We start from the raw sequence: 26,654 nt of genomic DNA on the forward strand, positions 1-26,654 counted from the left end.
AGACCTGGCTCCTCCTCCAGGCTCCGCCCGGCTCAGCAGCACGGGCTGGCCCCGCCCACTCGGGGGCCCCGCCCACTCGGGGCCCCGCCCATTATGGACCCCGCCCACTCAGGACCCCGCCCACTCGAGTTGGCCCCGCCCACACGCTCCGCCTTTCTGGCTCCCCCCACTCCCCCTTCTCCCACCGCCCGCCTTCTCGCGCCTGGTATTCAGTCCGCGGCTCCCCCACCCCCCCCACCACCCGCCTACCTGCCTAGGGATGTTGGTTGCCAGGGTCTGCCTCCTTAGCTTGAGGCCTTAGCTTAGAGTCGGGGGGAGGGGGGGTTGGCTGGATGGTTCTTGGGGAGCAACATCCTGCAAGAGCATGCAACAGCCTACCTAGAGCTTTCCCTGTCAGCCTAGGTGCCCAGGAAGAGATGCCAAGATGAACAGTTGGTTGGAAAAGCCCCTGGGGGATGTAGGGATCCAGTTCTTCCAGCTCTCTCTCTCCTTGGATATTACAGATGGAAAATTGCCCACATCAACTGGGACACGCAGCCCGGAAGTAAACCTCGAGCGCCTGTGTACGAAGTTACCCTTCAGAGGCTTGTCTAATAGAGGGATCTTTTGACCAAAAACCTTCTAAATGTGGAGTGATAACTTTTTGGAGGTAGTGAAAGACATGTCGTTTTTAGGGTTAAGGGAAAAAACCAACACCCTTTCCTGACTGAAATCACATTGACAGGGCATTTCTCATGTTTCTATATACATGTATATATGTGTATGGTTGTATGCAGTGTATAATGGATACGGAGTATATAATACATAATGGGTCTGTACATATAAAATTCTGAATGGGGAAGTAGTGCTGTGGATCAAGTGATAGAGAGCTAGCTAACCTTAAGCACAAAGAGGCTCAGGGACAGCACCCAGGCCCTGAGTTCAAGCCCCACAAAAGACAGAAAACAAACAAAAAAATCAGAATGGGGCATAGTGGCTCACACCTGGAATCCTAACTAGTAGAAAAGCTGAAATTCAAAGGACCTCAATTTGAAAGCAACCTGAGAAAAAGTCCTCAAGACTTTATCTTCAATTAACCAGCAAGAAGCAGGGCTGGAGGCATGTATCAAATAGTAGAACATAAGTTCCTAAACTCAAATTCTGATACTTTTTGTTTGTTTGCTGGTCCTGGGGCTTATCACACTCAGCACTCAGTGTTTAGGCACCATCCCTGGGCTTTTTTTTTTTTTTTTTTTTTTCCCCTGTACCTCTTGAGCCACAACTCCACTTCTGCCATTTTTGGTAGTTAATTGGAGATAAGGGTCTCAAAAATGCCTTGGCTTGCTTGGATCCTCAGATCTCAGCCTCCTGGGTAACCACAAAGCTTACTGCTCAGGATCACAGGTGCGAGCCCCTGGTATTGACTATGTCCTGGCACTTCTTGATTAATTATAAACCTAAAACGTTAAAGATATCCCAAAGAATGATTTCCCTACTCTTTTTTTTTTCTTTTCCTTTTTTTTTTTTTGTCAGTCCCAGGGCTTGAACTCAGGGACTGAGCACTGTACTTGGACTTTCTCAAGGCTAGAGCTCTACCACTTGCTAGTGCTCTACCACTTGAGTCACAGTACCACTTCCACCTTTTTTCTATGTATGTGGTAGTGAGGAATCAAACTCAGGCCTTTGTGCATGCTAGGCAAGCACTCTACCACTAGGCTAAACTCCACTTCCAGCCCTCTCTACCTTTCTCTCTCTACCTCTCCCTCTCCCTCTCCCCCTCCCCCTCCCTTTCCCTTTCCCTCTCCTTCCCTCCTCTCTCTCTCTGTCTCTCTCTCTGTCTCTCTCTGTGTCTCTGTCTCTTTCTCTGTCTCTCTCTCTGTCTCTCTCTCTCCCTCCCTCCCTCCCTCCCTTCCCCCCCCTCTCTCTCCAGTCCTGAGGCTTGAACTCAGGGCCTGAGTACTGTCCTTGGGCTTTCTCAAGGACAGAGCTCTACCGCTTGAGCCACAGCACCACTTCCAGCTTTTTTCTCTGTATGTGGTACTGAGGAATCAAACCTGGATCTGTGTGCATGCTAGGCAAGTACTCTACCACTGGGCCAAACTCCCAGCCCCTTACTCTCTTTTTTGAAATCTACTTAGGTTCAGTATGATATTAACATGGAATGATTTTCATTAAAATGGAATCGAATTTTTTAACAGCAATTTACGCCCATTCACTTATCACTTGATCAGCAATTATGAAAAAAAGTAATCATTGCAAAACGGAGCAACCACTACTACTTCTTCGAAGACCTTTACCTCCCAAACTCCCTAAGCTGCCTTCACCTACAAAGAAAATCCTTACGAAGAGAATCCTTACAGGTATGTGTGTTAATCAGAGGGTCGCATTAACACTTACATACTTCAATAGAAATTCATTGACTTGTACCTCAGCATCACTAAGGACATTGACTAACTGTAACTGACAAATCTTTGTTGTAAAATGATAACATCAGATAGTCAGTTCTACATGTAAAAGCATTGATCCTTATTTGTACACTTGGTAAGTGTACATTTTCTCATTGATAAAGTTTATTTGTAACTCTAAATCAGTACTTGTAGCTCTTTCAAAGACATGGGTAGCCACATGCAGCTAAGTGAAGATATGAATACCCAGGTACCTGTTGAGACAAAACAGGGAAACCTATGGCTTTTTGTTTTTGTTTGTTTTTTGCCAGTCCTGGGCTTGAGCTCAGGGCCTGAGCACTGTCCTTGGACTTTCTCAAGGCTAGAACTCTGCCACTTGAGCCTCAGCACCACTTCTGGCTTTTTTTTTTTTCTATGTATGTGGTACCCAGGAATTGAACCTGGGTCTTCATGCATGCTAGGCAAGCGCTTTAACTACTAGGCCAAACTCCTGGCCCACCTATGGCGTTTTTTGTTTCAACTTGCACACTGTGAACAAGTGTCTCTTTTCTCCTGTGTGTTTCTTCAACTTTGTGCTTTTTGGTGGTAATTACACTGTTTAAAATAGCTCTTAGAAGCTGGGTGCCAGTGGCTAGTGTATGTAATCCTAGCTGTTCAGGAGGCTGAGGTCTGAGGATCATGGTTTGAAGCCAGCCCGTCCAAATAGATCTGAAAGACCCTTTGGAGCAAAAAAATTAAGCAAGTGCAAAAGGCCCTGAGTTCAAGCTCTAATACTGTACACATGCACATGTGCTGCGCCCCTCCCCCCATAAAATGGCTCTAAGCCTAATGCTGCAGCTATCCAATATTCCTACATAGAAGAGGTCTCTATTTTTCAGAGAATAGATTCCACAGAAAAAGACTCCACTGAGAGAATCACCTTTCTTATACCTTCATTGTAGCGTAGGGATACTGATTGTGGACTTGTAGATTCCCGGCAGTGAGAGAACAAATTTCTGTTGTTCTAAGCCACCAAATTTGTGGTGATTATACAGTAGCCACAAAATCCTACTACCGGAGAAATTATTGTTCGGCAGGTTGGGGGCGCGTGCGTGTGTGTGTGTGTGTGTGTGTGTGTGTGTGTGTGTGTGTGTGAGAGAGAGAGAGAGAGAGAGAGAGAGAGAGAGAGAGAGAGAGAGAGAGAGACTACACAGAAGAATATTTCTACAAAGGAAATGAGAACAAATCAGTGAAGAATGTGGTTTGGACAGGGTTAGTTTGAGGCATTTGGGGCTTCCAAATTGAGATTTTAAAACTTTAGTTTTAAAAGTTGAGTACTGGTGGCTCATGTCTGTAATCCTAGCTACTCAGGAGGCTACTATATGAGAATCATGGTTTGAAGCCAGTCCAGGCAGGAACGTTTTGTGAGACTGCTACCTCTAATTAACCAACAAAAGGCCAATAGTAGAACTGTGACTCAAGTGTAGAGTACTGGCTTTGAGCATCCGGGCCCTAAGTTCAAGCCACGGGGTTGACACAGGGAAAAAAGTTGTTAGTGTCTATGGCAAATAAGTTAGACTGTGCTCCTAGGAATAATAAGTGATGAATTAGGAATTAAAAAGATTTGTCTAGAAAGTTTGAGGAATGAGTTGCCAGAGTGGAAAGAAAGGAAAAATGATAGCAGGGTAGATTAAAATACTAAATGCGCAGTTATCATTCTTGTACATAAATTATTTTAACCATATTCCTCCTTCATTGCTCTCTCTATATCTCAGACTATGCTCTCACTCTGAATAGGACCTATTTGATATTCCTGTCATTGTTTTCTAAAGGGTATGATCATTTTTCACAAGGGTCTCACCTTGGTGTTTCATACCTGCACATGCAGTATGTTAATCAGATTGACCCCTCTAATTAAGTGTAACTTCACTTCTTCTCACTTTCCTTCATCTCCCCTACACCTATGATTCCATTAAGTTTAGCCACAGACATTGGTAGTAACTGAATAACAATAGTTTTTATATTAGAAATAGAAAACTGCTGGTCATACTGGTTTGAAAAGTAAATACAAATAGACTTGTGGTATCAACATTAAAATAGAAAGAGATTGGAAACCACCAACCCCATCCTCAAATGAATAAAAAAAAAAAAGCAAACAAGTTGGTAATCAATGATCTTTTCTATGTTAGAGAATTCAGATTCCAAGTACGGGGTGGGGTGACCCTTAAACCCTTGGTCCATGGTTCAGTTACAAAAAGAATTTAAAAGCAGAATAAATTCAAACATGAGAGTTCCTGGAGTTTCTTCAAGACTGATCCCAGTACAGGTTGCTATCAGACAGGGCAGTGCAGGTTTGAAGAGAATGCATTTTCCTATCTTTAATAGAGCATTATATAGGTTTTGAGTCCTTGATATTCCAGTCTATACTGGATTTCTTTGTACTGAACACATGGCCCATCATTCTCTACTTTGTCTCTTCTTATATATCATTTGTTCTAAAAAGGTTTTATGGCCTCTATCATTATACTTTGTGACTTCAGACAGTAAGGGAGTTAAACAGAAGGGGTATAAACATTCACTTGGATTCTTGCAAAAATCTGTTGGAAGTTGTAGAGATATATGTGCATCTTCTTTCTTTTCAAGATCCCTTGCCCAAATGAAGGGGTTTGCAGTTCCCTGTGTTATTTCTTTGTGGAAAGATTTACTTGGGTATTTTTTTTTACCTTTTCACTTATTTTTTCTTTCCACATTTCACAGCCAAGACTATCATCCCAAAGTCTGGAAAGATAGGAAAAATACTGCAACCAATTCCTTTGAAGCAGAAGAAACCTAAGCCAGTAAAAGGTAGGACACTTAAAAGCTAAATTTTGATGAATTGCTAGAGGTTGAGTAAGGACTTCCTTAAGTTTCTGGTAGCCCTGTAGTGCCATGTTTTATTGTTTGTTTGTTTGTTTTCCTTCTGGAATCCACCAAGTTCTTAGTGAAGAGTGGACATTTTCCCTCAAGGTAAAAGGCTAAAGGTTCATTTAAAATAGTCCTACATGCCAGTGACCAGTGGTTGACGCCTGTAATCCTAGTTCCTCAGAAGACTGAGAGCTGAGCATTGTAGTTCAAAGCCAACCCAGGTAGGAAAGTCCATGAAACTCTTATCTCCAATTAAGGACCAGAAAAGTTGAAATGGTGCTGTGGCTTAAAGCGATAGAGTACTAGCCTTGAGTGTGAAAGCTCAGGGACAATGCCCAAGACCTGAGTTCAAGCCCCATGATCAATAAAATTAAATCATCCCAGAGCATTCTCTACAACAAAGACATGTCCAAAACCTCATCTGATTTAAAGGAAGGGAAAATTAAACAATTCTAGCCCCATTTAAACTTTCCTATTCACGTAAGGTGGTGAGAATGAGACTAAAACACATTTCTGACCCATAAAGAAGAGATTCGGGCCCAGTCAAAACCTGAGGTTTAATCATATTGTGGAACACTTCCCATGTTCTTTCACCTTACACTACATCTACAGAGTTCTAGCATAATAATGGATTGCAATCAAGATTGCTATAAAATGCATACTTCATTCATTAAGGACTTCATAGGGAAGCTCAAAGACAACACAGAAAAGACAACAAGGGAGGGGGTAACAGGGTTTGACAAGGAATGTACTCATTACCTTATAATTACTTATTAATTATAACTCCTCTATACATCACCTATACAATAAAATAAGCTAAAACAATTTTAAGACCAAAAAAATGGATAAAGGAAGCAGAAGCTGCACATGCAATTATCTATAACTTGACATATCTATCAAGTTTAGCTTTCAATTAAAAATTACAACTTTGTTTGCTTATTATTTATTTATTTATTTTTATGTCAGTACTAGGGCTTGAACTCAGGACCTGTGTGCAATGCCTTAGCTTTTTTGCTCAAGGTTGGTACTGTACCACTTGAGCAACTGCTTTCTTTCTGGTTTTTGTTGGTTAATTAGAGATAAAGAGTCTCATGGACTTTTCTACCCAGGCTGTCTTTGAACTAGGGTCTTCAAATCTCAGCCTCCTGAGTAGCTATGTTATAGGCATGAGCCACCAGCACTCAGCTACCAAGCTTGTTTAAAGACTAGGGGAAAAAATAAAATATAAATAAATGGAGCTAAAACCATGTTCAGAAATGACGCAGACCTAGAAATTGATTAGTCTCACAAAATAATCTCATTCTACACACACGCGCACACACACACACATCTTTTTCTTTCTTTTTTTTTTTTGGCCAGTCCTGGGCTTGAGCTCAGGGCCTGAGCACTGTCCTTGGACTTTCTCAAGGCTAGAGCTCTACCACTTGAGCCTCAGCACCACTTCCGGCTTTTTTCTATGTATGTGGTACCAAGGAATTGAACCTGGGTCTTCATGCATGCTAGGCAAGCACTTTAACCACTAGGCCAAACTCCCGGCCCACACACATTTTTTTCTTTTGACCAGTCCTGGGCTTGAGCTCAGGGCCTGAGCACTGTCCTTGGATTTTCTCAAAGCTAGAGCTCTACCACTTGAGCCTCAGCACCATTTCTGACTTTTTTCTATGTATATAGTACCGAGGAAATGAACCCAGGTCTTTGTGCATGCTAGGCAAGCACTCTACCACTAGGCCAAACTCCCCCCTACACACATCTTTATATGTATATCTTCGGTGTCAGTTCCACAAATGGGAGAAAATAGGCAATATCTGGCTTTTTGCGCTTGGCTTATGTCACTCAACGTGACGATGGCGCTCAATTCTGTCTTCACAACCTACTGGGAGCAGCAGTTTCTGCTTTGTGTTTGCATTGGGAAATAGACCTGTAATAGACCTGTAAGGGGAGAGCGAGGGGGAGAAACATTTCCCCTTAGTGTCTCAGTTCCAAAAAGTCCTAGAGAAGGACTCCATGGATTCAATTCTTTATTTTTATTTTTATTTTTTTGTGGGTCATGGGGCTTGAACTGAGCCTAGGTGCTGTCCCTGAGCTCTTCAACTCAAAACTACCACCCTACCCTTCAGCCAAGCCCCACTTCCTGTTTTTTTATGTCCAGTGTGGCTTTGAACCTTGATCCTCAGACCTTATCTTCCTGAGGACAGGCTTGAGCTATCCTCTCTCTTCTTCTGAGAGCACTTCTCTACTGTTTTCTAAATTCAATATGATTTGGCCTTTGCACTTCTATTCTTCAAACTTTATCCTTATCACTTGAAAAGAGCTTTGGGAGTTGAGCAAGCATAAACATATTTCAGAAGGTGGGAGATATATAAGTGGGTAAAGAAAAATTATGAAAGCTAAGACACTTATAGTTTTATGTCTGACATACTGATAAATGTAATGAAAATTTTCTTCCCCCCCCCCATTTCTTTTAGCCAAGACTGGTGAAACTCAGCTATTTGGTACACCAGCCACTCAAGATAAAATCACTCCAACAGAAAAAGATACAACTAAGTTTCTTGAAGTTTCAAAGAAACAGCCACAACTACATGTCAATGTCCGTAATATCTATTTTAATATTCAAATACCAGGAACATTGGCTATGATCCCCAAATCTGTTATGCATGCCTATTGGCATTTACCATTGACTGCTTCCAGCTCCCTGTTTTTCCCACGATGTCCATCTGCCTCTAAACGAGTTTTTAGGGAAAAGTTGAAAAGAGGACGCAAGGTGAAGGTTCATGTTGGTGAAATAATAGGAGACTCTTTCAGTTTGTCCTCCATGTTTTTCCAACCTCTCAGTGATCATTACTTGATCATCACTCCCCCATTGAAGAAAGGGTCTCAGCTTGAACCTTTGCCGGGGACTACAGATTTTGAGCTTCCTCCTATTCTGAAAGACTCAACTGGAGTGCTACTAACCTCTGTATCCAGCAGTATATCTGTTGAGCAAGAGAAGCCTCTGCCTTGGAGAGCTAAAATGGTGCTAGGCAAGGCTGAGATTGTAGGACTGAAAAGCTTACCAATACCAGTTTCCGCAAGAAAACCTCAAAGACAATCCATAATTGGTATGTATGATAGAGCCAGGCCTATAATACCAAGGGTCAATTAGAGCAAAGTGGGGAGGGGAAAAAAGTAAGCAAATGGGACCCCTCTTCTGGGTTTTAAGGGTGAAAAGGTAAAAATCACCTTTTACACACACACACACACACACACACACACACACACACACACACACACACATAGGTATATAATATATAGATGTAACACTTAGGCTAGTGGGCTGTAATAAGAATACTGACCTTGTTGAGCTGCCAAGGAGAAACTGGGGGTAATGAGCCAACAAGGATCACTGAATCAAAGGTTCAGAGAAACTGACATGAAGGAGAGACACGCTATCAAGATGAACTTCCTAAGTAGAGGCCTTGGTGGATTCACTTCTGTGGGTCATCCCAATTCACTAAATGATGAGCAGTTACAATGACGTTCTAACATCTTCAAGCACATTGTCACAAGTCCAAAGCTTGTCCTGTTTGTTTTTCCTTCTAGAGGCTCTTGTGGAAAGTGGAAACATAGAGACTGTCCAAAAACCACTATGTGAAGGTAAATTCTTGATTTATATCATTCTTTTAGAAACTATAACATTTGCTCTCTCTCTCTCTAAAAATTGGTGGTTTTGTGTCTGGATATGTGTTTATATAGTTCATTTTCAGTTTCTTAAGCCAATTATTCAGCAATTGCCTTAAAATATGATTATTGTGTAATTGTATGGAGAGGTTACAATTCCATAAGTCAGGTAATGAGTACAATGCTTCTTGGTCAGTGTCCCCTCTTCCTTTATTCTCCCTCACTTTCCCCCTCCCATCCCTTCCCATAAGCTAGCAATTTATTTTTTCTCTCTGTGTGTCTATGAATACTGGCTTTTTGCTCAAGGCTACTACTTGAGCCCTAGCTCCACTTCTAATTTTCCTGTATTGGAGATCAGCTTCTAATGGATTTCCTGCCTAGGCTGGCTGAGATCCTCAGATCTCAGACCCCAGAGTAACTAGGATTACATTTATGAGCCACAGGTGCCTGCTAGCTTTATTTTTAATTCTTTTTTTCCTTTATTGAGATTCAGTAATTACATTCATAATCATTTTTACATTCACACTCACATGGGTCATTATTCTGAATTACAAAATGTATGATTCACAAAAAAATATAAAGATCTCAAGTTTTGCATAGGAAAAAAAAGGTGAACTCTTAGAACATTAGATAGAATGATTTCCTCCTGATTTCTTCTTTCTCCTCACTGCCCTGGAGTGCTTGCTAGCTTTTTAAGTTTTAACTGTGAACCAGATATTACACTGATGTTAAAAATGCCAAAGCTGACATATGATTATTTTATATATATATATATGTATATATATATATGTAGTACTGGGGATGGAACTCAAGAAAACTTGCGCTAGGCAGGCACTGTGCATTAGCACTTAACTATACCTTGAGCCTCTAAAAGCTGATACATTTTTATTTTCTGCATGTTGCAGATAGACATGAATTAGTGAGAACTACCTACGAATGCCAGGCACTGTCACAGTGCTTTTACCTTAGTTTTCTAAAAGGAAAATATAAGACTACATCAACCCAGGCCTTGCATTATTCTCAAACACTATCTCATACATAATAGGTAGCAAATATTTTGTAATAATTAGGCACCCAAAAAGAAAGACAAAAATAAATAATATGCACAGCAGTGTTAGGTATGAGAATTATCAGACACAGATTTTAAAATAACCCTAAGCTTTCTAGCTCTACACATAATCAAGAGCTACTACTGGAGCCAAGATGTACATGAAATAGCGGTTGAAGGGGCTGGAAAGAAGCTAGTGCAGGAATGGCTTTAGTGGCTACAATTCCTGAAGGAAGAGAAGCTCACACTACAGTTACACTTTGACCTCAGCTCTTTGCCTACCAGTATTTGTGCTATGGGAGAATAGAATCCAAGCAGAATGGGCCCATTTCAGTGGGCCTAGGAGGCAGCAATTCGCTTCAAAGTTGAAAGGATTGTGGGACATAGGGAGCAAAATCTTGTAGAAGAAGTGAATTCAAAGATCTTGTGTACAAGTTCCCTCAAGAGTACTGGCTGATTTCTTTTTTTCTTTCTGTTTTTGTCAGTCCTGGGACTTGAACTCAGGGCCTGAGTACAATCCTTGGACTTTCCTAAGGCTAGAGCTCTACCACTTGAGCCACAGAACCACTTCTGACTTTTTCTGTGTATGTGGTACCAAGGAATTGAACCCAGGTCTTTGTGCATGCTACGCAAGCACTCTACCACTAGGTTAACCTCCTGACCCAACTGGGTAATTTCTAAGATGGAAATTGGAAAATAAGGCTCTGGGAATCACAGCAGAACAAAAAAACAGCAAAGAAACTAAAGAATCACATAAATATTTCTAGTTGTACAAAAAGATGGATAATAGAGCTCAAATTATGCCAAAGTACAGGTGCCCTGGTGAACACACTGAGCTCTGAGTTGAAGGCCAAAGGACCTATGCCTTAGGACTAAGGATAAAGTGAAAATAGACCCTTCTTTTCTTTTCTTCTTTTTTTATTTTTTTTCCTTTGGTTTATCATCTTTTGTCACTGTTTTTGATTTTGGTACCCTATGTCTTATATATACATTTATCTGATTTGGAGCAGGAAAGGGGAACAACAAAATGGTGAGACAAAGGATAAAGAGTGAACCACTGCAACAGTGATACTACAAGATAAGATGTTGGAAATGAACTTTACAACTTGGAGAGGGGGGAAGTTTGGGGGAAGGGAAAATAGGAGAAAAAAAGAGGGAGGGGGTTAACAATGGCTGACAAGAAGCGTCCTCATTGCCCTATGTATGCAAATATGACCCCTCTATATATCACCTTGAAAATAAAATTAAAAATGTTTTTAAAGCTCAAAACTAGGCATGAAAATAATCAGTGCTACTCTTGACTAACTAAAAAGTGCCTAGACTAACTTAAAAAGCGTAACGTGTGTGTGTGTGTGTGTGTGTGTGTGTCTAAGAAAAGGAGGGATGTGTCGAGGGGAGTATTACTTATACACCTTAAAATTGTACCTATATAAATGTTACCTCAGCATCAAGTTTTTGGGTTTTTGTTGTTGTTGTTGTTGTTTTAAGAAAATCATAAATCATCAGAGACAGAGGTTTGGGATCAAGAATTCAAGGCCAACCTAGGCTACAGAGCAAGATCTTTTTCTCAGAAAGAAGGGGGAGGAGGGAGAGAGGGAGGGAGGGGGAGAGAGGGGGAGAGAGAGAGAGAGAGAGAGAGAGAGAGAGAGAGAGAGAGAGAGAGAGAGAGAGAGAGAGAGAGAGAGAGAGAGCGAGAGAGCAAAAATAAAAGGTGGATACAGGAAGGGGAAGGAAGGAGAGAGGAAGGAAGGAAGGAAGGAAGGAAGGAAGGAAGGAAGGAAGGAAGGAAGGAAGGAAGGAAGGAAGGAAGGGAGGGAGGGAGGGAGAAAGGGAGGGAAGAAGGAAGGAAGGGAGTAAGGAAAGAAGGAAGGGAGGAAGGAAGGGAGGAAGGAAGGGAGGGAGGAAGGGAGGAAGGAAGGAAGGAAGGAAGGAAGGAAGGAAGGAAGGAAGGAAGGAAGGAAGGAAGGAAGGGAGGAAGAGAGGGAGGGAGGGAGGGAGAAAGGAAAGAAGGAAGGGAGGAAGGGAGGAAGGAAGGAGCACCCTACAAAACAAATTGGCTGAAAACTAATAGAAAAAAAACCAAAAGCAACCCATAGTTGGAGTTTCTGACTGGAATTTAAGAGTCACTATGAATGTTGTGCTCAAGAGAATAAAGAAAAAGTTGGAGAAATTCACTAAAATACTGGAATTGGGGATTTAAAAATAAGACTCAAAATTCTAAGGTAGACAAAGAACATAACAAATGAATGTTTGAGTAACAACAGTTAGCAGGAGGTAATGGTACCTCTGTGAAACTTTGAGACTCCATACCCTCCCTGTCATTCAAGGAGCCTGTGACATGGATTAAATGTTGGGGTCTCCTTATGAGCTTAAACAATATGTGTAGCCTCATAGTTTTTTTTTTGTTGTTGAGTCTTTGAGAGTTCACTCCTTAGAAGGTTAAAAACAAGTGAAAGGATCCAGATACTTCAGAGGTCTATGAAGGAATTTCTTTTCATTCCGTCTTTCCCACTTAGAAGGTAGCTAGGGTAAGTGAGTAGCCAGCAAGCCAGAGACACACATCTTCATTAACTCTTTCATCCTCCTGGCTTCATCCCCTCTCCCAGGAACAAGTCTCTTATCACACTTTCTTTTACTCAGCAGCTCATTTTCATATCTATTCATCTGAAATGGGTCCAACCTGTTTTAGGAGTTAAAAGGCGAACTTTTTCATGTTGCAGTTACTCTAAGATGCTACTCTAAGATACTCGAAGATTTTCTCTCTTTGAAGGCTATGATTATGGAGATCTCAAAATGCAGTGTGGCAAGTAATACAACAATATGGCTGCATGTTTAAAAATCAGTTGCCATACATAAAGCCTCTTCAACTATTTTTCAGCCACAACTCGGTATATGCTTACATAGTCCATATTTTTAATGGAAGACAAAGCCCACCAGGGTCGTAATAAAACACATTTAAGTATTATAGTCTTACTTTTTCTTTGTTTTTTTTTTATGCCTGTCTTAAGGCTTGAACTTATGGTCTAAGCACTGTCCTAAGATGTTTTGTCCAAAGCCATTTCTCTACTAGTTGAGCCACAGCTCCACTTCCAACTTTTTTGGTAGTTCATTGGAGATAAGAGTCTTACAGACTCCTCAATAAAGGTTGGCTTTAAACCATGACCATCGGATCTTAGCCTCCTGAATAAGCAGGATTACAGGCATGAGCCACTGGGATGCCCACTCTTTTCGTGGCTAATTTGTTTTCTTTCCTCTTCTACATGGAATCTACAAATGCAGAGGAGAGTTGACTTGCACATGAGTCAAGGTGATGTTAAGGAGGGGAATGGAGCTGCCTCGTGGGAGGTGATATCTGAGTTGTGCTCTTGTGGTTTCTTTTACCTTTGACATTCTCTTTTGCTTTGTTTCTCTAGGAGTCATTAGAACCATAAAGCCAGGCACCTTTGTTTTACGTGGTGAAGGTTTGAAGACCATTGTAGACACACGCTATGAGGCAATCAAGGCCCTGGCAGAACTGGCCGTCGTGAACTGCCAAGTACATGGAAGAAATGCACTCAGTCTCAAGGTTTGCTACAACTTTTGAGCATCCATTTCCTGCTGCACTAACAAGTATCTTTTACTTTGAGTTTCCGATTGTAGGTTAGTTTCCATGGTATTGATGGAGTCTAATTCAATAGAGATTTCCCCCCAGAACATAGTAGAATTGCATCTCTAAATCTATCTGTAATCATTTGCTTTCAGTAATCATTTGCTTTCATCCCACCAGCTATTGTATCAAAAGATAATTATAGGACTTTTTTTCTGTTACCCAGCATGATAAGGACAGTGGTTTTCCAATTTATTATTGTATTTTTTAAGTTACCAGAAATCTCGGGAACTCATGCTCAATCTACTGCTAGACTTGATGCTTTACTAGCATGAAGAATAATAATGCTAGTTATAGTCCATTAAATACAAATTATATTCTATGCAAACACTAAAGCTTACAATGCAAAGCATATATTAGAATCTTTACTTACAGATGAAAACACTGAAGCTGAGTGAAACTAGATTTCATGGCATCATACAGTAAGCAGGTAGCCGTACTTAGATTTGGTCCCAAAATATTTTGTACTCAAAAAGCTGTATGTTTACCAGGCACTGATGGCTCATGCCTGTAATCCTAGCTACTCAGGAGGCTGAGATTTGAGAATCACGGTTCAAAGTCAGCCTGGGCAAGAAAGTCTGTGAGACTTTTATCTCCAATGAATCACCAAAATCCTGAAGTGGAGCTGTGACTCAAGTGGTAGAGTCCTAGGCTTTGGGCAAAATAGCTCAGGGACAGTGCCTAGGCTTCAGACCAACACACACACACACACACACACACACACACACACACACACACACACACGCTTACACACACACACTGTATGTTTAATTGCAAAAAGGAAAACAATAGAGACCCCCTTTAGATAGTGACATGTGCATGAGTTTTCTATGTATTTAGTGTTCAATATGAAAAAGTCCCTGTCAGTCAAATCTCTAAGAATTATTTGTTTTACCATGTAGTTTGTAACTCCAGACAGAGCTTAGCGTCAGCATAGCACCACTGGTTATGACATCACTTAGCACACACCAATTTTTTTTTAATTTGTTTGTTCTCTGACAAATAGTACGATTTTTCTTTTAAAGCTTTTCTTGGTCTACATTGAATAGTACATAGTGAGAAATTTCAGCATGACATTTCCATATATGCATAAAATGTTATTTGAACTTACTGTGTTACTCTTGATTTTCCTTCCTCCCCCCACTTTCACTTAGCACTCCATCTGAGTCCCCCTTTTATTTCAGGATTTCATTTTCTCCTACTTTAACAACTAGATACCAGTGGCATCCTCTCTTCTCTGTGTGTTGCCTTTCTGTTTCCCTTGCATTTCAGCTATTCTATCCCTATCTTGTGATTCCTGTTACTCCTCTCCCCTTTGTCTTTGAATATTTTACCTTTCTCCTACATTCTGATTCCATCCAAATCTCATGCAAGGACCTCACAATCTGCACACTCCTTCCTTCCTTCTTCCTTCCTTCCTTCCTTCCTTCCTTCCTTCCTTCCTTCCTTCCTTCCTTCCTTCCTTCCTTCCTTTCTTCTTTTCTTTCTCTCTTCACAGAGTTTCTCTTTGTAACCCAGGCTGACCTTTGTCAGCCTCCTGAATGCCTGGTAGGGGCCCCCCAGATCCAGCCATATGGCATTTTCCCTAGGCAAACATAGCACTATGTGTGAAGGGCCAGAAGTTGTTCAAAAAATAAATAATTTGGGGAGTTATTCTGTATAAAACAGAACATACAAATGGCTCCCTTCTTAAGTATGAAAATGTGCTTGCTTTCACTCAGGATAAGAAGATCAGCACAATTGAAAACTACATGGAGATTGGGAGGGGGTGGGGGAGGGAAAATGGGGACAAAAACATGAGAAGGGCTGTCAATGTGTGCGCAGTAATGCACCTACTATCTGGTGAATGTAACTGTAACCCCTCTATCACTACTCCGACAATTAAAAAAAATGAAAAAAAAAAAGAAATCTAATAACAACAGATGCTGGTGGGAACGTGGCCAGGAGGGATCGCTACTACACTGTTGGTGGGAGTGTAAACCTTGTTCAACCCACTATGGAAAGCAATATGGCGATTCCTCAAAAGGTATTTTACCTCTTAATTCATTTAATTACAGAATAAGAAATGACATGAATGTGAATAATTAGAATTCTGGATATATGTGTGATAATCACACAGAGATACTCATCTTTAATGTGTATGACTTACAAGTAAATAATCTGTGTGTGATCTGGAAAAAGAATAACATCTTTTAGGAATAAATTTAACACATATCCTGAAAAAAAAAAAACCTATTTGGAAAGTCTAGCATGATAGCACAATCCTGTAATGCCAGCATTTTAAAGATGGAGTCAGGAAGATAATATGTTGAAGCCAGCCTCTTCTATATAGCAAGATCCTACGTCAGAATTCAACCAACAAAATAACAATACCCAGAGTTACAATTTCTCCATGAACTTAGGAAAGTTTGATTCTACATTTTTTTTTTGCCAGTTCCAGGGCTTGAGCTCAGGGCATGAGCACTTTCCTTGGCCTTTTCTCAAGGATAGAGCTCTATCACTTGAGCCACAGCACCACTAAAGGCTTTTTCTATGTATGTGGTACCAAGGAATTGAACCCAGGTCTTCCTGAATGCTAAGCAAGCACTCTTATTGCTAAGCCAAACTCCCAGCCCCATGATTGTACATCTTATTGCCAAGGTTGTAGTAGTGTTTTTATAAATCCAAAATTCTGTCAGATGCCAGTGGCTCACTCCTGTAATCCTAGCTCCTCAGGAGGCTAAGATCTGAGGATCTCTATTCAAAGCTAGCCCCCGCCATGAAAGTCTATGAGACTCTTATCTCCAATGAGCCGCTAGAAAACCAGAAGTGGTACTGTGGCTCAAGTGGTAGAGCACTAGCCTTGAGCTGATGAGCTCAAGGACAGTGCTCAAGCTATGAGTTAAAGCCCCACAACTGACAAAACAAAATAAAAGAAATCCAAAGTGCTGTAATCCTGTGGGCAGAATTTACGTTAATAATGATTTCTTATCTTTTGTCACTTTTCTCTAGGGATTTTTTCTCTCTCAGTGTCCAGACTTAACACTCATTGCTTTGCAACTGATATATCTTAACCTATCTTTCAATGATCTCACCCAATTTCCTCCTGAAGTGAGTCCATTTTATTATTGTATATGTATTGATATAATTTGTTTACTGTGAATAATTTTAACAAAAGTAGACATCTTAAACACTCTAAAGTTTTTCTTAAAGGTAACACATTTTGGGTCGCCTCCAAAACAGGTTCAGTAGAGACAAGCACAGTAGATTTTTTTTAGGAAGACTCAACAGTGTAATCCTTAAAGACTATTTGAAAGTCAGGATCACAAATACATTCTCATAATTGTGTCACTCATAACGAATGTATTCTTCTGAATAAAACCTAAAATACATCTACTCATGTGCTAATCAGAAGCTTCAGAAACATAGTTAATAATTAGATTATTTTTCCAGTCCTGGGGTTTGAACTCGGACCCTGGGCATTATCCCTGAGCTACATTTGCTCAGGTTAGCACTCTACCACTTGAGCCCATAACACCACTCCTGGCTTTTTGTTTATGTGTACCGAGGAATTGAACCTAGGGTTTCATTCATGCTAGGCGAGCACTCTACCACTAAACCACATTCTCAGCCCAATAACTGGACTTCTTTTCTGCATACCAGTACTGGGGCTTAAACTCAGGGCCTGGGTACAGCCCCATATCTTTTTCACTCAAGTCTGATACTGTAGCACTTGAGTCACAGCTCCACTTCTGTCTTTTTGACAGATAATTGAAGATGAAAGTCTCATAGACTTTCCTGCCCAGACTGACTTTGAATCTCAGCCTCCTGAGTTAGTTAAGATTACAGGTGTGAGCCAATCGGACCCAGTTACCAGATATTTTTGTAACAAGATTTAATTACCATAAGGAAAAGTTAGATATAGTGCTTAATAAATGGTATAAAAAAATCACCAGCTATAGTATCACTTAATGCCACTTCAAATAAATGAGACTTTAATAATAAATTAGGGACAGATTTTGTTTTCAATGATTTTGGTAAATGTTTTATCAGTTGCTGGTTGTTTATAACTTGACTTCCAGAATATTGACTTTTTTTTTTAAAGCAAGTTGCCATTTTTCTTGTTTTAAATGCTTAGTATTGGAAAGATTTTTTTTATTACAGCAGACAAAAATGCCTATTTCATGGAACTTGTGTGATAGTGGTGTAAGAGCACAGCCATACACACAAGCATTGTGTGTCCTGTCATGGTAAGAGCCAGGAAGCAAAGTAATGCAAGAGACTGGGATAGGACGCAGTAATGTTGTGGGTTTTTTTTTTTTTCACCTGGAAGAACTACTAATACATGAAACCAGTTTTAATTAATTTGAATAGACCAAGTTGACAAGAATTCACAAGGAATATAAAAGTCTTAGTTCTACATGCCAATTTATATCTTACACACAAACTGTCTACCCAAAATTATCCAGCTGTGCACTGGTAGTTCACATCTGCAATCCTAATTACTCAGAAGGCTGAGATATAAGGATCGCGATTCGAAATCAGCCTGAGAAGAAGAGTCCAAGAGACTATGTCCAATTAACCACAAAAAAGCCAGAAGTAGAGCTGTAGGCTCAAAGTTGTAGAACTCTAGCCTTGAGAAGAAGAGCTCAGGGACAGCACCCAGATCCTGAGTTCAAAGCCTCACAACCGACAAAAAGAAAAAACTCTATCCAATTAAAAAATTAATTAGAAATCCCTCCTCCTCCTCCTCCTCCTCCTCCTCCTCCTCCTCCTCCTCCTCCCTCCTCCTCCTCCTCCTCTCCTCCTCCTCTCTCTTCTTCTTCTTCTTCTTCTTCTTCTTCTTCTTCTTCTTCTTCTTCTTCTTCTTCTTCTTCTTTTTGCAATGCTAAGGCTTGAATTCAAGGTCTTGCTTGCTTGAGTGATTCTCTAGTACTTGAGCCACTTCCTTCAGCCTAGATTTTTGCTGATTACATGAAAATGAAACCTCAAGGATTCTTCTTCCTCAAACTAGCTTTGAACATTAATCTTCCAGGATTACAGACAAAGCTGAGCTACTGGCACTTGGAAATGTGCTCATTGTTAAATAGGCTAATTGTTTCCAGTTCTTAGCAGTAGGGTAAAGGAAGTGAATAGAACACCCCATGGTTGGGATAGTTGCGGTTAATACAGGTTTATAGAAAGTTCCAAATTTTGGAATCAGGTGGAGTACAGAGTACTAAAATCCTTTAGGACAGGAAAGGGTAGAAGCAGAAATGTTAAATAAAAAGATTATTATGAGAAGCCAAGTTCAAGACACTAATCATGAAGATTAACTCTAGTCACCTTCCAGGTGCTTGTAAACAACACCTTCTCCCTCATTTTCATCTGATGTCCTTTCATATTTAGAAAAGGACTCTTCTTGGGGCTGGGAGATGGCCTAGTGGTTAAAGTGCTTGCCTAGCATGCAGGAAGACCCGGGTTCGATTCCTTGGTACCACACACATACAAAAAAGCCGGAAGTGGTGCTGAGGCTCAAGTGGTAGAGCTCTAGCCTTGAGAAAGTCCAAGGACAGTGCTCAGGCCCTGAGCTCAAGCCCAGGACTGGCAAAAAAAAAAAAAAAAAAAGGAAAGGACTCTTCTTGATCAAAGCCATACATGTAGTTACAATATTTCACTGTCTCATGTGTATTAGAGCTGAAAGTGAGGCTGGGAATTTGGTAAAGTGCTTGTCTAGCATGCATGAAGATCTGGGTTGGATTCCTGACTACCACATACACAGAAAAAGCCAGACGTGGTACTGTGGCTCAAGTGGTAGAGTGCTAGTCTTGAGAAAGCCCAAGGACAGTGCTCAGGGCCCTATGTTCAAGCCCCAGTAATGGCAAAAAAATTACTGAAAGTATCTACTAAGGTCAATAAATGTTTCAACACTGATGTTACTGTATTTTTTCAGAGCTTATAAAAGATTAACATATAAAGGGGTTTTAATACTGTATATTTCATCCATGTTTATTTCTCTTTTATATCCCTTAGGTACTTTATCTTAGAAATTTACAAGTACTTATACTGAGAAATAATCCTATCAAAGAAATCCCTACTTGAAATTTGCCTTCTTAGGTACCTTAGAATATTTGCCATTGGATTCAATTGGATTTATAATCTTCCAAGTGGGTAAGGTTGATTGTCTGGGAGTATAAACACAGAAAATAGCGAGCTTGTAATTTAGTAAAGAAGCAATTTCCCTTTTGAAAGTAGCTGGAAGCTTTTTTTATTATTCAGTAATTCTTACTCTGTTAAAATTAGCTGATTTGTTTCTTATTCTGGTATTCAAAATGATTCTACTAGCTACACAGTTGATAGGCAATATGGTTTTACTGAGTAGGCATGCAGACATATCTTGTGAATAGAATGAAAGTAAATCATCTGAACAGATTCAGGTGAATTGCTTAGATGTGTGTGTGTGTGTGTGTGTGTGTGTGAGAGAGAGAGAGAGAGAGAGAGAGAGAGAGAGAGAGAGAGAGAGAGAGAGAGAGAGAGAGAGAGCGAGAGAGAGAGAGAGAGAGAGAGAGCGAGAGAGAGAGAGAGAGAGAGAGAGAGAGAGAGAGAGAGAGAGAGAGAGAGAGAGAGAGAGAGAGAGAGAGAGAGAGAGAGAGAGAGAGAGAGAGGAGAGAGAGGAGAGAGAGAGAGAGAATGTGCCTGTTCTGGGGCTTGAACTCAGAGCTTGGGGTTTGTCTCTAAGTATTAGTGTTCAAGACTAGTACTCTACCACCTGAAACATAATTCCACTTCTTGCTTTTCTAGTGAGTAATTGGAGATAAGAATCTCATGAACTACGGGCCGGGAGTTTGGCCTAGTGGTTAAAGTGCTTGCCTAGCATGCATGAAGACCCGGGTTCGATTCCTTGGTACCACATACATAGACAAAAGCTGGAAATGGTGCTGAGGCTCAAGTGGTAGAGCTCTAGCCTTGAGAAAGCCCAAGGACAGTGCTCAGGCCCTGAGCTCAAGCCCAGGACTGGCACAAAAAAAAAAAAAAAAGAATCTCATGAACTTTCCTACCTGGGCTGGCTTCTCACCATGACCCTCAGATCTAAGGCTCCTAGGATAGCAAGCAGGAGATAATTGTATAGACTTAGCTAAGATTGGGTGATAAGAATTTTTAGTGAATTTATGTTCCCATGCAATTTTCTTCACTAGACCTCACTTTATTTTATTTTATTTATTTTTATTTTTTTCCAGTCCTGGGCTTGAGCTCAGGGCCTGAGCATTGTCCTTGGACTTTCTCAAGGCTAGAGCTCTATCACTGGAGCCTCAGCACCACTTCCAGCTTTTTTCTATATATGTGGTACCAAGGAATTGAACCCGGGTCTTCCTGCATGCTAGGCAAGCACTTTAACCACTAGGCCAAACTCCCGGCCCCCTCACTTTATTTTAATAAGAGGGAAAAGGTAGCAACTTTATTTACTCTGAAATAGTCTGAAAAAGTCAGCAATTCAATTGTGCAGCAATAGGGTAATGGAAAAACCTACGGCTTCTATTCCTGAATGTCCATTAAGAGATTAATGTATAAGCAAAATTATACACACACATGTTCCCACAATGGATGAAATTCTGACACATGCTCCAAAATGGATAATTGTGCGGTGTGGAATAAATTAGAGACAATAGAACAAATATTGCATGACTCCATCTATATGAAGTACCTAGGTTCAGGCAGATCCATTGAGACAGAAACTGAAGCTGAGTTTGTCAGAGGGCAAGGTAAGGAAAGAGAAGATGGTTTTCCCCCATGCTAGGTTTGTTTGATGAGTATGCAGTGTAGCTTTGGAAATGGGTAATGCTGATTGTACAATATCGCATTTTCAGGAGAAGCAGCAAGTAGAGTCTGAAAGGTCTATGGATAGGTCGTAGATCTCCTTGAATGAGTCTCCATGACATGCATAGACAACCCACAAGGTCCTTGAGAATTTTCTACTGAGAGGAGCATGGCCAGAGGATCAATGGATAGCAATGGGTAGCGCAGTAGTCCCCAGACCTGTCTGCCTCCAAGTCTCCAAAATGCATGAACACGCCATATTTTGTGATGGAGGAAGAGAGGTTAAGATTGGAGATCAACGGTTTCTACTTAGCTGCTACTAAAGTAGAGAGGTTATCATAAAATATCTAATTGGTTCCCGTCTACTCATACTGGCTCCTAAAGGCAGAAGAGAGCTGAGTGCATGCTTATAATTCCAGCTAGCTGGGAGACAAAGATGGCCCTAGCAAAAAGTTAGCAAGACTTCCTTCTCAATTGTAAAGCTAGATGGGAGAGGGTTAAAAAAATAATCTGTAATCCTCGTTATATGGGAACATAGGAAGGAGGATCAAGGTGTCTGGTCAACTCCCAGCAAAACTCAAGACCCTACCCAAAAGTATCTGAAGATGAAAAAGGACTAGAGATATGGCTTAGTGGTAGAGTGCCTGCCTAGAAAACCCAAGGTCCTGTGTTCAAACCCCAGTACTTAAAAAAAAAACTTCACTGTATACTGGTATCCTGTATCTTCGCTGGGCACCTGTATCCTTAGCTACTCAGGAGGCTGAGATCTGAGGATCACAGCTCAAAGTCAGCCCAGGTAGGATAATCCATGAAACTCTTATCTCCGATTGACCACCAGAAAACCAAAGCAGAGTGGTGGTTCAGTATAGTAGAGTGCTAGCCTTGTGCAATAAGAACTCAGGGACAGCACCCTAATTCCTGAGTTTAAGCCTCACAATGTCAACAACAACAACAACAATCTCTGTAACAGAATGCAGTAGCATACATAGAAAAGATGCAAAATGAGGGCCGAGAGTTTGGCCTAATGGTAGAGTACTTGCCTAGTATGCACAAAGACCTGGGTTCAATTCCTCAGTACCACATACATAGAAAAAGCCAGAAGTGATGCTGTGGCTTAAGTGGTAGAGTATTAGTCTTGAGAAAGCCCAGGGACAGTGCTAAGGCCCTGTGTTCAAGCCCCAGGACTGGCAAAAAAAAAAAAGATGCAAAATGAGAACTCGCTGTTGCTACCTTAAAGGTAGAGGAAACAAGCTATGCATAAAAGAATAAAACCTGAGATTAGCCTTTAGCTTCCAGCCGGCCAAAAAAAAAAAGGACCTCAGTCCTATAGGCCTGAGAAACAGAATTCTACAAACAACTTGAATGCACATGGAGCAGATTCTCTCTAGGTTCTCTAGAGAAAAGCTCACCCCTGCCATTTTAGTAGGATGAGATTGTGCCAGACTTCTGACGTATAGAACTATAGAATAATGAGCCTGCGTTGCTTTAAATCAGTAAGTTGATGTAATTTGCGTGCATAGCACGAGTCACAGATTTTTGCTTCTGTGAAGATCACATCCTCAGAGTCACTAAGCAATATCTAATAAATAAATTACATGAAATCTTAGCCGATTCAAAAGACAAAAAGTAGAAATAAATGTGCAAGGGTCGGGTTGTGTATTTTAAATAGGGTAATTAGGGTGAGTCTTTGTCAATATATACTCCTACCTTGCTTTAGAAAATCAAGTAAAAAATCTCAGGTATGTGTGTGTATATGTATGCACATGTGTGTGTGTGCAGGCATGTGTGTGTATGTGTGTACATGTGTACTGGGCTTGAACTTTACCACTTGAGCCATGCCTCTACTTCCAGGTTTTTGCTAGTTAATTAGAGGTAAGAGCCTTGAGGATTTGGCTCCCTGAATTGTCAAAGAACACATGACTGCTATTTATCAGAAGGTGGTTGTTTCTTATCTTCTCAACATGGAAAGCTATGTAGTGCACCCAAGGAAAAAAAATCTCTGATTTAAAAACCAAAATCAAATAGGGCTTTATCCATTCCAAACATCTCAAACCAGTTTGAATGAATAGATGGCTCATAATTAGGGACTTACATGGTAATTATACCACCTACAATGAAACGAAGTCTATGTAAAGTGCAAGATTTAAAAAATATATACTTTATATTGCTACCTATTTCATTATTGTTTTACTCTCAGTAATAAAAGCATATAATCATTTTTTACAATTGATTTTGTTCATTTAAGGTTATTTTCCCTTTCCAATCTTGAGGAACTTGATGTTTCCTACAATGACTTTACTGCCATTCCAAATGAAATCCAGCAACTCAGGTATTTTTTTGGAAGTAGCAAGTGCCCAGTATATGTCCGTTAAAAGGTAATTGGTAAAGATAGTGCTAAGAACACTGAGTTATTTATTTATTTAATGACCATAACATATATAAAGCATATAAAGTTTATGCAAAATCTGAATGATGAATGTGCAGAACTTTATAAGGATCTGAGTCCCCATGTTTTTAACATAATATATCATACATTGGAATAGGATAAATCGTCATTGTCTTTTTTAGGCTTGAATGAATGAATATGTATTGATGTTTGGCTTAGCTATGCGAACATTATTCTGTAAATCAATCATTACACTATGATATATAATAATCATAGTATTCCTCTTGTGTAGCTACTTCTCTTTCTATAGTGATACAGGTTTCAAACACCTTTGGACATAAGTTTCAACTGTATTACTCACGCCTTTGTGTTTATTTGCATATAATATTGGCTAGATTACTTGCTCAGTATTGTCTTGATTCTAAGGAAATACTGAAATAAATACATGTTTTGTTGCTACCAAGTTTGGTGTCAGTTGTCAGAATTTTAGATCAGTATTTTACATTGTATGAGTATCTTTTTAATTTTAAGTTTTATTGTTGTTTTACTAATTGTATTTTATTGTCAGGGTGATGTATAGAGGGGTTACAGTTAACATTTGTCAGGTAGTAGGTACATTTCTTCTTGAACATTGATTCCCCTTCCCATGTTTTTTTCCTACTTTCCCTCCCCCTCCCCCTCCCCTGTTGTTTTTCCCCTTTCCTTCCCTATTTGAAATAAACAAAAACCTTATATGCAATATACCAGGTAGCAAAGTCAGATACAATAACAACATGAGATAAACCATAAGGAGAATAAAAGAGAACGAGAGAAAAGAAATAACTTCACATAGTATGTTAAGAACAACAATCACAAAGATAAACCTCTTGTTTCCTTATCCTGGAGTTCATTTCCTTTAGCCTCTTGAAAGTGAAATCGAACTGTTGTTTTTAATGTGCAGTTTACTTGACAAACTGAACGTGGATGGAAATGAGTTGACTGCTTTCCCGCCTGGAATTCTGAATCTTGAACTGACAAAACTCCAATATGAGAATACATACACTCATCCTGCTTTTTGGGAAGAGAGTTCCATAAATAGTCCCTTAAGACTGACTGACATCTGTGCTTTGTATATTGTCAGAAATAACCTCTGCATATTTCATGGTACAATTTCACCAGATATTCAAAGTTTACTTGAAAGGTATGTCAATTCTAAAGTGCTTTTCCCCAAAGCACATATTTGAGTATCTATAATGTTTGAGCTGGGCACAGGTTGCTTGTGCCTATAATCTTAGCTGCTTAGGAGGCTATCAGACTCTTAGCACCAATTAGGCACCAAATAGCCACAAGTGGACCTGTGGCTCAAGTGATAAAGCACCATCCTTGATAGAAAAAGGTCAAAAGTAGCATCCAGGCCCTAAGTTCCAGGATCCCCCTCCCCTACCCCCACTCTCAGAATAATGGCAAGTTTCGAAGTCATGAACTGGTCTCAGGTGTAAGGTTCTTAAACTCTGTATACCTATAGTCCACTCAAGTAGATCTCTATTTCTTTCAGACAGCATGAAGCTATTTTTATTTACCAACAGTGCCAACCACTGATTAAAAAAATATATTGGTTGCTGGGTGCCAATGGCTCATGCCTGTAATCCTAGCTCTTCAGGAGGCTGAGATCTGAGGATCAGAGTTCAAAGCCAGCGAGGGTAGGAAAGTATGGGAGATTCCTATCTCTAATTAACTATCAAAAAAGCCAAAAGTGGGTGGTGTGACTGAAGTGATCTAGCCTTATACAAAGCAGCTCTAGGACAGTGTCTAGACCTCAAGTTCAAGCCTCAGGACAGCAAAATAAGAAAAAGATAGTTGATATATTCCTAAGAAGAATGGTTTACCAGGAAAATACATATGATCAATATTTTTTTTAACAGTCTTGGGGCTTGAATTCAGGGACTGGATGGTAGGCAAGCACTCTATCACTAGGTCACACTCCCAGCCCCAAAGGATCAATATTGACTCAATAAAAGACAGATGTTGGGGCTGGGATCATGACCTAGTGGTATAGTGGTAGAGGGCATGCACAAAGTCCTGGGTTCAATTCCTCCACACCATATACACAGAAAAAGCTGAAAGTGGTGCTGTGGCTCAAGTGGCAGAGGGATAGCCTTGAGAAAGCCCAAGGACTCTGAGTTCAAGCCCCAGGACTGGCAGAAAGAAAAAGATAAAAAAGATAGATATTATAGTTTGTATCTTCAGTGCCTCCCCCTCAGGGCAGTAATATGGGGGAGGATGTAAAACCTTTAAGAGGCAGTGCCCAGTGAGAAATTATGACCTTGAACATGAATATGACCTTGAGGAGAATTGTTGGATAGAAGTATCCTATTTCTCTTTTGTTTCTTTGTTATGATGTGAATAACTTTCCTCAACCACTGGCTCCCACCAGAATGTTCTGCCTCACTCCAGGCCCAAAGCCATGGAGTCAGTGCCACAGGTTTGCTGTTTTTTTTTTTCTTAAAATCTTATTGGCTGTTTCTTCATTTCAGCACATCCAAGTGTGACTGGTGTCAGGGCACCAGGTTTGGAGAAGGTTTTCATATCATTCGATCCACGGATATTTTTGGAGCCACACAGCTTCCTATTTTGTTTGTGGTCTGCTCTTCTTCCTGCTTTAAGAAAATGAGGGACACCAATTTTATTTACACAAGTGTTACAAATAAAAAAATAATTCTAAATATGGACTGGCCAAATGAAGGTGCATATAATGAGACATCCTAAGTGTAAAAGTCAATAATGGCCGCACATTAGTAATTCGTGTCTTGGAGTACAGCTTCTGGAATGGAAGACCCAAGTGTCTCCTTACATGATTTTCTTTATCTTAGCTCCTTACGTGCATTTGTAATGATTAGG

The 26,654-nt window shown here is 40.3% G+C and overlaps 1 protein-coding gene across 1 annotated transcript; it reads left to right on the forward strand.

The window, feature by feature from the left end:
• Positions 1-309: 309 nt before the first annotated feature.
• On the forward strand, positions 310-26,654 carry Lrrc63 (leucine rich repeat containing 63). Its single transcript, XM_090342126.1, is given in 12 exon segments — positions 310-649; positions 2,118-2,339; positions 5,121-5,207; positions 7,733-8,365; positions 8,847-8,900; positions 13,386-13,537; positions 16,610-16,708; positions 19,610-19,675; positions 19,677-19,747; positions 23,637-23,720; positions 24,718-24,957; positions 26,291-26,654. Coding segments are annotated over 11 exon segments (1,842 nt in total). The 5' UTR covers positions 310-649; positions 2,118-2,215; the 3' UTR covers positions 26,523-26,654.

This window comes from Megascapheus bottae, chromosome 11, assembly GCF_031878675.1.
Source record: "Megascapheus bottae isolate mThoBot1 chromosome 11, mThoBot2.hap1, whole genome shotgun sequence".
Lineage (NCBI taxonomy): Eukaryota > Metazoa > Chordata > Mammalia > Rodentia > Geomyidae > Megascapheus > Megascapheus bottae.